The sequence below is a fragment of the Oncorhynchus kisutch genome, linkage group LG15, assembly GCF_002021735.2.
Source record: "Oncorhynchus kisutch isolate 150728-3 linkage group LG15, Okis_V2, whole genome shotgun sequence".
Lineage (NCBI taxonomy): Eukaryota > Metazoa > Chordata > Actinopteri > Salmoniformes > Salmonidae > Oncorhynchus > Oncorhynchus kisutch.
Genome location: NC_034188.2, coordinates 29,312,669 through 29,327,683, shown reverse-complemented (window position 1 = coordinate 29,327,683; position 15,015 = coordinate 29,312,669). Strand labels below are relative to the sequence as shown.

The window sequence follows — 15,015 nt, the reverse complement described above, 5'->3', positions numbered from 1 at the left end:
CATGTGGCCCAGGCCAACCATTGGATTTTGAGAAGGGAAATAAGATTTCTCTAGATAGCAGAGAAATCAAAGTCCCTCTTCTTGGGGGCAATTTCTATACTACTTTATGGGGGTGTAACAAAATGTACACTGCCAATGTACCGAAAATGGTTAATTTGCTTCTACAGAAATGGTAGCTTGGGCAAGATAACTGATACACCCACCTTAGATGCCTAAGCGTTGTTTTGTGCTTTCAAGGGGTGTGGCCACAGAGAAGGAAACAATACTCATACATTAAAGCCCTATAGAATAATCTATCTCCATTTCCTTGTAAAAGACATGACTGGAAGGAAAGGAAGGTGAGGCATTGCCAGTCAGCCAGGGAATGTGTTCTAGATTAGATAGGAATGATGTTCTTATAAAGTGTACTTCCCTTACAATGATGTAACAGGGAAGACTCCCTGTTCCCTCTGACCCTGCACAATTATTTCACATTCTTTTTGGTCTTGATTCTAGCAAATAGATCACTTTGTAGTCTACAATGACACTTTAATCCTCTTCTGTACATACCAACATCTTATCTGAATAAAATACTTTAATGCAAAAAAAATTGTGAACAGTTTCTATTGAAATGTTTATTTAATTGAACAAATATCCAGACAGGCAACAGGTTCCAGCCACAAAATGAAAAGGGTTGGGCATCACGTAACATCCAGCAACGCTTCTCTCAGTTGAACTGACTATGAAGTGTTCCCCTTCAAAAGAATAACAGACATTCTTCAAATCACTAACACTTTAAATTTCAATTTAAAAAAAAAGACCATATAATACAAAACAATCTCCAAAATGTTTGAAGTGAGGTGACGTGTGCTGATCAATCCAACGTCGAGGTTACAGGGGGCAGGGGTGTCGGGGTCCTGTGACAGTCTTGAAAACACAACCAGGAAGGGTCAGTATTCTCCAGGGAGATCATGTGTAGATTCATTAGAGGGTGTTCCACAACTGAGCCACAATGCAAAACATGCTGACATCTCCACTGAGAAGACGGACCGCTTAATCAAGGAAAATGGAATCTCGCATCACTCGTCATGGAAAGGGGGAATTATCTCACTTGAGAATCCAATGGTATATTCAGTGACGTAAAATTGTTCTGAATAGTTCAGATAGAAATGCACTGCCACAATGCCCTGTCTATCATATATGTTCTACATCATACAGTTCCATCTGAACGTTCTGCAACGTTACATCTATGTGTTACCTTGAGCCTATGGGTGTGGGGGTATTCAGGGTGCCCCGGTGGTCTTCAGGATCTGCTCTTTGAGGACGAGAATGCTCTGTCTCTGTTCTGGGGGCAGCATGGCGATCTGTTCTGGGGTCAGCTGCAGCACTTGCATGATCAAGGCGGCCTGAAGGACATCATAGACAGACTGGTGAACCAAACTGCTCTCAGATCAGATAACAGTAATGTGAAAACAAAAGACCGCAAAAAGCATGATGGAGATGGAAAGTCCAATCTATAAAAATAGTTATCAGCTAAAACTAATTTACAGTGAAAATGTTCAGATTTTTTCCCCATGGAATAACTACAGAATGTAGTGCAGACCTTGTCAATCTTGATAGTCCAGTTTCTCTAGACAGCAGACAATCAGCCATTATCTTTTACCATCTATCCAGGCATTTTGATGTCATTGTGAACCAGTGACAAGCCACACCCACCTTCTCATGGTCCTGTGAGGTCACCTGGCTTTGCCCTGGGCTGAAGCTACCTCCGGACTGTGGTACACCAGGACCCTGAACAAACAGTTATTAGAGCAGTTTTCATTGACATAGCATCTAATGTAGTAAAGACTTAGCTGTAGGTAGGCTGTACCGGTCTGGCAGGTGGAGGGGCATTAGTATTCATGGAGTGAGGAGAGGGGCCCTGCATTCCTTGTGCAGTGGGAACCCTCTGGCCCGACACTGGTCCACGGGGGTCCACCGCTCGGGGGTCCCGACCTTGAGAAAAAACAGCCATTCCTTACCAGGTTACTCATTCATTGCTGATCAGACCTAACTAGTCTAAGCACAGGCGCTTGTCAACCTGTTTTGTACATAGTTCTAAATGATGGCAAAAATGCATCTTATAAAATGTCTGCTAAGAGAGAGAGAGAGAAAAAAAGAAGGATGTTAATTGGACTTGATAATACTGTGATTTGGTTACCTCTGTTCTCCATGGGGGGTCCCCTGGGCTCCATCATGGGGGGTCCCCGCTGTTCCATCATGGGGGGTCCCCGGGGCTCTCCCATCATGCCCCTGGGTTCACCCATGGGGGGTCCCCGGGGCTCTCCCATCATGCCCCTGGATTCACCCATGGGGGGTCCCCGGGGCTCTCCCATCATGCCCCTGGATTCACCCATGGGGGGTCCCCGGGGCTCTCCCATCATGCCCCTGGGTTCACCCATGGGGGGTCCCCGGGGCTCTCCCATCATGCCCCTGGGTTCACCCATGGGGGGTCCCCGGGGCTCTCCCATCATGCCCCTTGGTTCACCCATGGGGGGTCCCCGGGGCTCTCCCATCATGCCCCTGGGTTCACCCATGGGGGGTCCTCTCATGTCATGGGGCGGCCTCATGTCCAGAGGAGGCCCTCCAGCCATCTGGTTCATGTGCATGGGGGGCCCCTGGTGTGGTGGGGGGGCCCCGATGAAGCCTCCTCCTCGACTGGACACAAAGAACACGGAATAAGAGTAATTCAGACATTGAGAGGTGCTATAAGAATGCAACAGATTCATTCAAATGACGAACTACACAATGGTGCTTCTGAGTCTAAGGCTTTCCCTAGGGCTGTTACGGTGACCATATTACCGCCGGTACTCAGCGCTCTATTGTCTCTCTAATCACCGACTTCAATACAAATTCAATTGAAAATCAAATCAAAACACGAGAGTTCTGGAATTCAGAATAATAACCTGTTGCACAGCGAGAGCCAGCACCTCAGCTAGTTGATGCATGGAATAAAGTGTTCCTGTTGTGAAACATTTCTATAGGCTATGCTCTGCAATGGCGTGAGAAAACAGAGTTTTGATGACCTCTATTAAAAAGAGGATCCATCAGCTTTCTATAGGCTAGACCTACTCCATACAGTACCAGTCAAAAGTGTCAATTGACTGATTTCCTTATATGAACAGTAAATCAGTAAAATCATTGAAATTGTTACATGTTGCGTTAATATTTTTGTTCAGTATACAAAGTATTGACTCAGGGGAGTGAATGCTTACAGGACCAGTCCAAAGTTTGGACACACCTAACACCACATCTTTATTTAGACTATTTTCTACATTTGTAGAATAATAGTGAAGACATCAAAACTATGAAACACCAAATATGGAATCATGTAGTAACAAAAGAAAGTGTTAAACAAATCAAAATATATTTTATACTTGAGATTCTTAAAATAGCCACCCTTTGCCTTGAAGACAGCTTTGAACACTCTTGACATTCTCTCAACAAACTTCATGGTCACCTGGAATGCATTTCAATTAACAGGTGTGCCTTCTTAAAAGTTAATTTGTGGAATTTCTTTCCTTTGTAATGCATTTGAGCCAATCAGTTGTGTTGTGACGAGGTAGGGGTGGTATACAGAAGATAGCCCTATTTGGTAAAAGACCAAGTCCATATTATGGCAAGAACAGCTCAAATAAGCAAAGATAAATTACAGTCCATCTTTACTTTAAGACATGAACTTTGAATGTTTCCTTCAAATGCAGTCGCAAAAACCATAAAGCGCTATGATGAAATTAGCTCTCACGAGGCTTGCTTGGGTCAAGAAACACGAGCAATGGACATTAGGCTGCTTTCAAAACAACTAGGAAATCTCAGACTTCAGTGTGTTCCAGACAACTGGGGTCATCCAACTCTGAATTTCAACTTGGGAACTCGGGCCTCTTTCTATAGCTCCGACCTGAAGATCACAGGAGTCAGGGTTTTACCTCTTATTTTTTCCAGATGTCTTGAACGCACCAGTAGCCTATAGGCCCAAGATCCCAATTGAGAGCCCATAGCCTACAGAGCCTAGTGAAATGTGTTCTTATAAGTCAGTCATTGCACAAACGCATGTGAAAGGTTTTGACTAGCCACTATATAATAAGTGGATTCCAGCTTTCTCATGCTGCTATATTTATTCCATTCAGAATGACAAAACGGTGTAGCCTACCTGGCATATTGAAAAAGTAACTGCAGGTATCCTCTATTCGAGTGCAGGCTATAGACTTTATTTTATTTTTTAGAGGTTTGCCACTAAATCTAAAATAATTCCACACATTAGTTGGCTAATGTAAAGACCAGATTAAAATTGAGAATACTACGTGGGAATATTATCAAGTGCTTGTCAGATTGTGAATGAGAGACTGATGTAGTGTGTGCAGCCTTCAAAAGAAACAGTGCGAAGTGCTTTCCTTTCATGACAATTTTTTCAAAATCACCATTCGTTGAAACATGCAGCCTTATAATGTATTAGGAATCAAAACATATCACAACTAAAGTTAAATAAGTAACTATACATTTAGCATGATGGTAGACCTGTATCTTTGTTAATCACAACACAGAATAGCCGCATGTGCACACTATGTTCAATTTGATTGTTGTTACTATAAAATGCCACTGGAATTCTAAGCAAATCTTGCCTGCTAAATGAACTAGTGTAGCCTACAGCCATATGGCATAGCCAGATAAGGACCAGCATAAGGACGACCAGCATAAGGATGCCACAGCCCTACTCTTCCCTCACCTGGGTTCGATGACCTCTCCTGTGACAGAGAGCAGGGTTCCTCCTCTGGGGTCGTTGGGGCCATCACCAAGCAGGCCTCTGGGAGGGATACCACCTGGTCCTGAGGGGAGAACACACATCAGTCAAACATAGACATGTACGAAGGACACCACACGACATCACTCACTACACCGTAATGCTTCATTCTATGGTCATATCACATCCCTCCCATAGTTCACACTACAGACAGACACAGACACTACAGGTCACACTAACCACAGCAGCGACACCGCTCATCATCACACCACAGACAGGGAGAGGACCGAGGGACAGCGGAACAGGGTAGTACTCTACCAAAGAGGGAGGTCTCGCACAAAAGGAGCACGGCACATCTTTGAAAATGATCTGCATTCAAGTGGTTTGCCTACTTGTACGTCTGGTCACGTCAACAGAAGATGCGTTAGTGACATAAGACAGACCACGGGGGTGTCCTCATGCAATTACAAAACAGCAGGTCAACGTCTACAACACAAATACGTGCTAAAAGAAATGCATTAATCCTATTCCTCCAAATGGAATGTATATTTGTTCATACGGGCCTTCTTAGGAACATTGTGCAACTACAGCAATCACTCAAGTCATTAATCACCCTTGTAATCAGTCAGAATTTGCAGTTGCACCAAACGCATCTCCCAAACTATGACATGACAGGTTTTTATAACAATGGGTATTGTTAGCCTGAAGCAAACCCATATTTCTGTAATTGTATGCATGACTATGGTTGTGGCAGTTAATTAACATAATATTTAGCATCTACACAACCTACAAGCCACCGATACAGATCTTTGGAACATCTACATTTTAAAAAGTCTAATAAATCCATGTAATATAGTCTACACCATCACAATAAACCCATTATTTTAGACAGGTCTAAAGAAACATGATATGAAGAAAATGTAGTCTATTTCAGAAGAACAGAATAGCATACTCAGTTGTCCTTATGTTAGGCCCTGATCTGGTTATGGCATACACTAGTTAATTTAGTAGACAATATTTGCTTAGAATTCCATGGCATTATTTTATAGTATGAAGAACACAATTGAACAAAGCTGAATAAAATAGAAAGGATATTTTCTCCAAAACGATTTGAGGGAGTGCGATGTGCTATTCTGTGTTGAGTGGTTAACAAAGAAATAGGTACTCATATATGCTTAATTTAAAGTTATTCATGTAACTTTAGTTGCGCTATACGTTTAAGATTTTGTATACATTGTAAGGCTGCATGATGCGACTCATGAGGATTTGGAAAAAGTCGCTTGAAAGGCATGAGCTCCACTTAGTTTTTTGGGGGCAGGGTGTACAAACTACATCAGTCACTCATTCACAATCTGACAAGCACTTGATAACGCCTAGAAGTTCGCTGCGGCATCCCCTTTGTGGCGGTAATGCACCCCCCCCAAAAAAGCATTACTTTTGCCGCCAGTGGCCGTTGTCCTTCTCTCTGCGTTCCGAATCACCTCTCACTCACATCGCTCTCCTTCGCGTGATCGATCGGGTCTTTCTCACAGGCTACAAATGACAGACATCAGGGACGCAACTGCGCGCGTCCTTATCCAATTCCGAGGTGCATATAGAAGATTTTGGAAGAACTGTCCACATTTCCTTTGTCAGCCAACACCGGCAGGCCTAACGAACAGCAAAAGCACTAGCCTATGGCAATCTACTATCCCCCATAATACAAAAAAGTCGACCTATTCTGTGCAATAAATACATATTCCAAACAGTCTGGGACAGTTGTGGGATGCGATAGATCCCAAATTGATACAACCACTAGCATCCAAAAACCTTTTTTACGCAATGTGGGCGACGCAACAGATCAGAACGTTTAGCTTAAAAATGTTGATAAACTATTAGGCTATTTCTTCACATTATAAACGCACATGGTAGTAGGCTATAAACGCGAATATTCCATTAGCAGGAAAATACCATTATCAAAAGTGACCGCAAAGCAATTATGCATGTAATGTTTATTATAAAAAAGGTGCATTTTTAATGGTGAAAATTATATTCCCCAAATTTTAAACTCACGCGCTGTTTATGTATGCCAGTTAATCCGCTTTACAAGGGGTGTAAATCCTAAAGTGCGTTTTCTGGCCACTTTTGTTGTGATACAAACCTTCACCAAACAAAGGCCCATGGTTTAGGCTACATGAGGTGTGCAACTATGATTCGGAAGATTTTTTTATACATTTATTTAAATCGATTTTGATTTTATTTTTTTAAGGGCATTGTTTCTTATGATGGGCATCATTCATAGGTGATAATATATCATTCACACGTGATAGGCTAATATTGTCACCCCTCAGACTAATTTTGATTTAATCTTGTCTTTACATATACACGTGTGAATTATATATATTTTCTAAACATTTTATAGAATGGACCATTATGCACCTGTATCAAAACAGGGGCAGCGGAAAATTGACTTAAATAGCGAATGGAGGATGCTTTTCCTGTGGTTCATAATCATGGAAATAAGCAATGTGCTTAATATTAGGAAAGTTGAGAAATAAATATATTAAAGCATATAGAAAGCTGATGGGATCCTCCTCTCTTTACTAGAGGCCATCACTCTGTTTTCTCATGCAATTGCATTGCATATAGAAATGTTGCGCCACATGAGCTCATGGGCTCTCATCAAGCGATTGATTAGATTTTCGATTACATTTGCATTGACGTCGGAGTGATTAGAGAGACAAGCGTGCTGAGTACCAGCCAGTTAGCAAGTTTGGTATGCTATTAATGTCCAGCAGCATCAGAGCTTGGAGATGCCTAATCACTGTGACTAAACGGTCAAGTGGAATTTGATTGCCTTCATGACAGCCGTTGTGGTGGTAATACGGTCACCGCAACAGTCCTATGCATGACCAGTCAGATTAATAAAACATTTATAAATGACCTAAATGCATTTATTCTGACAGGACGCCAACTCAACTACTGCTCTTATGAGATGTTCCTCAAGTTCGACGTGCAACTTCTGCCCTCAAAAGTTCCTTGTGTTTTACATAGCAAATATAAGACATAAGAGCGCTCCAGCCCCAGTCGTCAGGCTGTAGCCAGATCATAACAGCCCTGTTGGCCTGGCTGGAGTCTCGGGAGGCAGGCCGGAGCCTAGGGTTAGGGTGATACCTTGAGGTCGCTCGATAGCAGCCTGCCCAGATGATCCTACGGGTGAGTGCTGGAGGTTTCCTGAGCCAGCATTAAGTGAAAAGAACAGGAGACACACAACTCAGAGAGCAAAGCAGCAACACATAGGAGCACACCATCACATGTCACACTGACAGAGAGAAGACCAGACTTCATAGCAACAGTTCAGAGCATATAGAGAGCAGCACTAAATTGTAACTGATATGGATGGCTGAAGTGGATGAGGTGCATTTAGTGGTGAAAATGTTAAACAAATATATTGCAGGAAGAAATATACCTCAGTACACCCCCTAAAAAGTCTCATTGATATCTACATAGTTGGACAATCATATCTGATCCATTACGTTATGCTTCTAACGGCAATGCTATAAGCATAGTTAACCCCAGTCCTGAAGCTCTTCAACCACTAGTTCCCACTGCCACCTAGTGTCAACAAAGAGCAATGGAGAAAAGGAAGACATGAAAATAAAATCAGAGGGCAAAATGTGATAAAGCGAAGACTTAAAATCGGAAAATATTTAAATTGAAGCACTGGGACCGCTGACCAGGAATGGATGGGTGGATGGTGATGCCCCCCCCCCCCCATACACAGGTATGTTAGATTCACCCCCGCCTGGGGTGAAATGGCAAAGGGAAGCACAACAGGGGTGCTCCTTTGACTTCCAGATACAGAGAGGCTGTGTGTGTGTGTGTGTGTCTCCTTACCTGGTGGTCCCACTGGTCCCTGTCCTGGCATGGGCCCAGGTCCCCCACCCATGGGAGGGGGCTGCATCATCTGAGGAGCTCCGTTCATGTGCATGCCCGGCTGACCAGCAAACACAACCAGACATTAGCACAAGGAACAGCAGACATGCATCATGTAAAAATTATCAAAAAATAAATATTAAATGTGGATCCTAGATTTAGCTTTAGAGATTGTGTAGGTTGATCTAATAGATGTAGAAAACAGCCAGATGACCTAAGTTCATCTAAATTATATTCCAGTGTGTGAAGGTGTCTGCAAAGTGGATTCACCATGGGCTGTGACTGGGAGACTGGAGCATTGGCTGGGGGAATAGGCTGGTTGGCCACTGGCACTGGCCCAGCTTGACTGTTGGGAACCAATGGCTGCACTGGGGTTTGACGGTGAAGCATTTTCTGCAGCGGGGGTCAAACAAACAAAGGAACATTCAGGTTACACGTTGACACCTCTCTCGACGAGAACATGTGCGACCAATATCAGCTCTGAATGTTTTCATGCTCAAAGAGAAAAGCCTCTGACCAGCTATGCTCTAAAGTCAGTAAGACATCCACAACACTGGTGCTTCCACCTAACCCAAGTCAAACAATACTTCAAAATAACCAAGTCTCACCAGGGCAATCTCAGGGTCTACGATCCTCATGACAACCTGGGCCTGCAGCAAAGCAAAGGCCAGCTGGGGGTTCTGCAACAGCATGTTCCTGGCCTCCTGGGGACTGTTTTGCACACACAGCTGGAGGGGGTAATTACACCACAATGTGAGTCCAATGTATTCCAATTCATTTGTCTTTGGATTATCCACAAATTATCGTCTGAGCATTAACTATCCTGCTATAATGTGATTATATACAATCTCAATACAAGGATACTGGGAAAACAGCAGCAGTCACTGTGCATAGAGTCTATAGAGAGAACACACTCACCTTCATCTGTTTCATGAGCTCAAACATCTGCTCTGGGGGCAAACTGGCCACAGCTCTGCTAATAGACTCTGGAGCCTCGTCTGGCATGATGTTGTCCCCGTAGGGAGACTCAATAATGGGGGCTCCTGTCCCCAAACCTGGGGGACGACAACAGAAGATATGTCTTAAGAGTCGTGCTGAAAGCTAACATCTCTATCAATTATTGAGCAGCAAAACATGGCCCATCCGCTCTTCAAATTCTCTTTGTGGTTAATAGTGCACTGCAGTGTGGTTAATAGCACGCAACCGTGGATACTTACTCTTGAGCTCCTCTTTGTTTTTCTCACTAGCAGCATTGTCGACACGGAGAGCCCGGCCGCTGAACTCTCTTCCGTTCAGGTTCCGCATGGCACTGAGGGCCGTCTCCTGGTCCTGATACTCACAGAAGCCATATCCCTTCGGCTTGCCTGTCTCCCTATCATACACCAACCTAGAAGAAAGTCTTGGCTTACAAACCATTTTCACAGGTATCATAAAAGCTAGCCCCTTCCCTCCGGGCGAGACCTGGGCTCATGTCGCTGAAGGCTAGGTCCTGTATCCCCAAAAACATTTACCAGCTCTTTGGTTTACCTACTTCCGATAAACTTTTCCTGTCACAGAAGACAAATTACCATCCGGAATGCCTTACCAGTTGGTACAGGTTACAAAATGTGTGAAAATAAGCATTTATATCCAACATTTCCAGAGTTTACAAAAATCTGGGATATAGCATTAATTTCGCCTGGCAACTACTACGGAGAACCAGGACTTGTGAGCGCCCACTTCATAAAATGCTGATCTCAACTTTTATTTTACCGTACACATTATACAACCCATACCGACTGGTAAGGCCTTCCAGGTTATAGATTCTCCTTTGGTGATGGGAAGTTTCTCAGAAATAGGTCAACCAGAAAGCTGGTAAATATATTTGGGAGGCTAAATCTGGTGTTTAATGGGGTAAAAAGGAGACAGTGACACTTTAAGACTACTCACTTACCGAAAGCTGACAACGAGACCGACTTCTGAAAAAATGTCTTTCAGTTGCTCCTCTGTGGCCTCATATGGAATGTTTCCCACTGGGAAATTGAGAAAGAGTTCGAGTCAGCAATTTGACTGAGTTGTGGAGAAACTTATAGAATACAAGAATCCTTGGTACATAGATAACAATAGATGTTAACTGAAAAAAATTGCGTACACAGCCTGGATCGCAGGACTTTGGCTAGTTAACGATTTTGGAAGTGCCAGACCTGTTAGTTCCCATTACTGTTGTCTATGAAACAACAGCAAATTAGCTAGCTAGCTAAGCACCTGCTGCAGACAGCACTGCTAGCTATGTGATATAATTATGACCAAGACTATTATGACACTATTAGCAAGATAACTAACTAGCTATACACATAGCTAGCTAAGTGCAAACCTGTGTTAGCAAACTAACTATACTGAACAAAAATAAACAAGAAAGTGTTGGTGCTGTTTAATGAGCTGAAATAAAATCTCTATAAAAAATGTTTCATATGCACAAAAAGCTTATTTTGCAAATTTGTTTACATCCGTTTGTGAACATTTCTCATTTGCCAACATAAGCCATCCACCTGACAGGTGTGTCATATTAAGAAGATGATTAAACAGCATGGTCATTACACAGGTGCACATTATGCAGGAGTCAATGAAAGGCCACTAAAATGTGCAGTTTTGTCACAACGCCAGAGATGTCTCAAGTTGAGGGAGTGTGCAATTGACATGCTGGCTGCAGGAATATCCACCAGAGCTGTGCCACAGAAGTTAATGTTAATTTCTCTACCATAAGCCATCTCCAATGTAAATTTAGAGAATTTGGCAGTATATCCACCCGGACTAAAAACCACAGACCACGCGTGTGGCCATGCCAGCCCAGGACCTCCACATCCAGCTTCTTCACCTGCGGGATTGTCTGAGACCAGCCACCAGGACAGCTGAATAAACTGAGGAGTATTTATGTCTGTAATAAAGCCCTTGTGGAGAAAAACGAATTCTGATTGGCTGGGACTGGCTCCCCAGTTGGTGGACCTATGCCCTCCCATGGCTATGCCCTCCCAGACCCACCCACGGCTATGCCCTCCCAGGCCCACCCACGGCTATGCCCTCCCAGGCCCACCCACGGCTATGCCCTCCCAGGCCCACCCACGGCTATGCCCTCCCAGGCCCACCCACGGCTATGCCCTCCCAGGCCCACCCACGGCTATGCCCTCCCAGGCCCACCCACGGCTATGCCCTCCCAGGCCCACCCATGGCTATGCCCTCCCAGGCCCACCCATGGCTATGCCCTCCCAGGCCCACCCATGGCTATGCCCTCCCAGGCCCACCCATGGCTATGCCCTCCCAGGCCCACCCATGGCTATGCCCTCCCAGGCCCACCCATGGCTATGCCCCTGCCCAGTCATGTGCAATCCTGAGATTGGGGCCTAATGAATTCATTTCAATTGACTGATTACCTTACATGTATAGTAAACCACAGTTGTGAACTAGATTATAGGTTTAGAGGAATCGCCATATGTCAACGTCTCCCGTCAACCCTGATTCTGGCTTAGGTTTCGTGATACTGACAGAGATTAATAGTTTAGCTAACGTGAGGCATACTATAAAAATAATGTCGATACAGATCTTGGAAACATTTCAGTGAAAACGCGTTGGCTAAAGGAAGCTAGCTAACGCTACATTAGCGCGTTTTGCGAACTAGCCAGCTCGCTGGACTAGCGGTCATATAAGTACAAACGTATTCTCCGGCATATAGACACCTTTGAAACAACTAGTATTACTCTATAAATAAACGTACCAAAGACAGAGCGCAATGAACGGTCAACAGCGGGATCTCTGCCAGCGGCAGCAACAACAGCAGCAGCTGCTAAAGTCGCCATTTTCGGGAATGATAACGGTGTGGCAAAAGGAAATTCTACACTTTAAAGTGTAACACCATCCGGTTTATGAGTGGGCCTCGTTTGAATACCTATTTTCAAACGCATCCTTCATTTCTCCTTGCAATGAGGAGTCATTGATATAATGAATGAAAGGAGCTAAAGGTTTCCAATGTTGTCCACATAAAATAAGCAATTTCAATAAACGTACTGTATAAACGCAAATATCTTACTCTTACATTTGCATACATGACTTCACATTTGGCGGGGAAAACACCGAGGTCTCTTTGTCCACTAGGGGGCGTCGTTTGTTGCAGTGCGTACCGTTTTGCATGCGCACGAAAGTTTTAGTTCAGACCTCTGGTGTCGAATATTTTTTTATTAACTGCTTCATGCAAGTGTTTATGTAGCTAGCTAAACAAGTCAAGTGTGCGAACACAGAATGTATAGATGTTATTATTTGGTAAGTAGCTAAAGTTGAAACGAATGATATGTGTAGGCATATGTTATCTAGCTTAGTCCTGACAAGCTAACTTGTTAACGTTAATTTACACTGTTACAGTCCAATCACAGATGAAAGTTATTCTAATCTTTGGGGTAACGTTATCTAACTAACTTCCTAGTAGAGACAAGGAGCTTGAAGTGATCATTTAAGTTCAACACTTGTGTCAACTATTCTACACCTAGCAATATGTATCTATTCCAATTTTGCAAACAAGCTAGCTAGATTAGTTTACCTTTTGAATTATTAGATGGTTCCTCCACGTGGACTGGCTAGTACAGGGCCAGACTACCACTAGCTGTCAGTATAACACTAACAGTAACTTTACTGTATCAGACAGTGGCAAATATGTTATTAGCAGTTTGCAAGCTAGTTTCAGTCATTGTTTAATTTTGTAAAGGGGCAAACATGTTAACTTGGGTTGAGCTTAGTTTATGAATGGCTGGCTTTTTAATGATGTCCTCATAGTTTGTTTATTCCCAAAATTATTTTAGATATGCCTGACAATGGAGAATTGGTCACTACCTGCAGGATTTATCAAATTCAACGATTGAATGTGAAGTCCGTCTTTAGTCATGTGCTATACTAATTATGGAATGACATTTATTAGGGCGGAGGGGAGAAAGTCTTTGAGAAAGTTAGAATGTGCATTGTGGTTAGCAAAATTGGCAAGTATATCATCCTGCTTCAGCTAGAAGTGGGTTCTCAAATCTGTATTACAAGACAGCCCTGAGAAAGTGTTGTATACGACACCTGCGAGGGTAAAAAAAAACACGCCCTGTTAAGAACTCTTTTTATTTATTTAAATATTTTTTATATATATTGACTTTCAACCTCACCTCTTGGAAAGCCCTGGGACCCTATAAAGAACCGATTTAAAAGTAGGGGGTGCTAACTAACAAGATCAAATCAAATTGTATTTGTCACATGCGCTGAATAAAACAGGCGTAGACCTTACAGTGAAATGCTTACTTTACAAACCCTTATCCAACAATGCAGTTTTAAGAAAATACCTTTAAAAAAGGGTAAGGGATAAGAATAACAAGTAATTCAAGAGCAGCAGTAAATAACAACAAAGGTTGTTGTCCTGGCACCACACGGTCAGGCCTCTGACCGCCTCCCTATAGGCTGTCCCATCGTTGTCAGTGATCAGGCCTACCACTGTTGTGTCATCAGCAAACTTAATGATGGTGTTGGAGTCGTGCCTGGCCGTGCAGTCATAAGTGAACAGGGAGTACAGGATTGAACTGAGCACGCACCCCATGAGGGGCCCCCGTGTTGAGGATCAGCGTGGCGGATGTGTTGTTACCTACCCTTACCACCTGTGGGCAGCCCTTCAAGAAGTCCAGGATCCAGTTGCAGAGGGAGGTGTTTAGTCCCAGGGTCCTTAGCTTAGTGATGAGATTTGAGGGCATTATGGTGTTGTTGCCTGTAATCCATGGCTTCTGGTTGGGGTATGTACGTACAGTCACTGTGGGGACGATGTCCTCGATGCACTTATTGATAAAGCCAGTGACTGATGTGGTGTACCCCTCAATGCCATCGGAAGAATCCTGGAACATTTTCCAGTCTGTGCTAACAAAACAGTCTTGTAGTTTAGCATCTGCTTCATCTCTGACCACTTTTTTATAGACCGAGTCACTGGTGCTTCCTACTTTAATTTTTGCTTGTAAGCAGGAATCAGGAGGATAGAATTATGGTCAGATTTGCCAAATGGAGGGCGAGGGAGAGCTTTGTACACGTCTGTGTTTGGAGTAAAGGTGGTCTAGAATTGTTTTCCCTCTGGTTGCACATTTAACATGCGGCTAGAAATTAGGTAAAACTGATTTTAGTTTCCCTGCATTAAAGTCCCCGGCCACTAGGCGCGCAGCCTTTGGATGAGCGTTTTCCTCTTTGCTTATGGTGGTATACAGCTCATTGAGTGCGGTTTTAGTGCCAGCATCGGTCTACGGTGGTATGTAGACAGCTATGAAAAATACAGTTGAAAACTCTCTAGGTAGATAGTGTGGTCTACA

General features: G+C 43.5%; 2 protein-coding genes across 9 annotated transcripts in view; one reads left to right on the top strand and one right to left on the bottom strand.

The window, feature by feature from the left end:
- Positions 1-594: 594 nt before the first annotated feature.
- LOC109905119 (cleavage stimulation factor subunit 2) lies at positions 595-12,549 on the bottom strand. Of its 7 annotated transcripts, XM_031790059.1 has the most exons (15): positions 12,420-12,549; positions 10,605-10,683; positions 9,889-10,058; positions 9,590-9,726; positions 9,280-9,399; positions 8,942-9,064; positions 8,633-8,732; positions 7,910-7,969; positions 4,742-4,841; positions 2,327-2,676; positions 2,180-2,281; positions 1,850-1,974; positions 1,696-1,770; positions 1,238-1,385; positions 595-906 (listed from the first exon to the last, which is right to left on the bottom strand). In XM_031790059.1, the coding sequence occupies exons 1-14, from the start codon at positions 12,499-12,501 to the stop codon at positions 1,263-1,265; spliced, it is 1,746 nt and encodes a 581-aa protein (XP_031645919.1). In that variant the 5' UTR covers positions 12,502-12,549; the 3' UTR covers positions 595-906; positions 1,238-1,262. The 7 variants fall into 7 exon arrangements, with proteins under 7 accessions (XP_031645919.1, XP_031645915.1, XP_031645916.1 ...); XM_031790055.1 differs by having other exon boundaries at positions 2,180-2,676; XM_031790056.1 differs by having other exon boundaries at positions 595-734; positions 2,180-2,676.
- A 279-nt stretch (positions 12,550-12,828) lies between these two features.
- The window catches only part of LOC109905118 (BCL-6 corepressor-like protein 1), a 29,565-nt gene continuing 27,378 nt past the window's right edge, over positions 12,829-15,015 (top strand). For both annotated transcript variants that reach the window (XM_031790054.1, XM_031790053.1), the window contains exon 1: positions 12,829-12,961. The gene's annotated coding sequence lies outside the window, so the exon portion shown is untranslated. The remainder of the gene's footprint in view (positions 12,962-15,015) is intronic.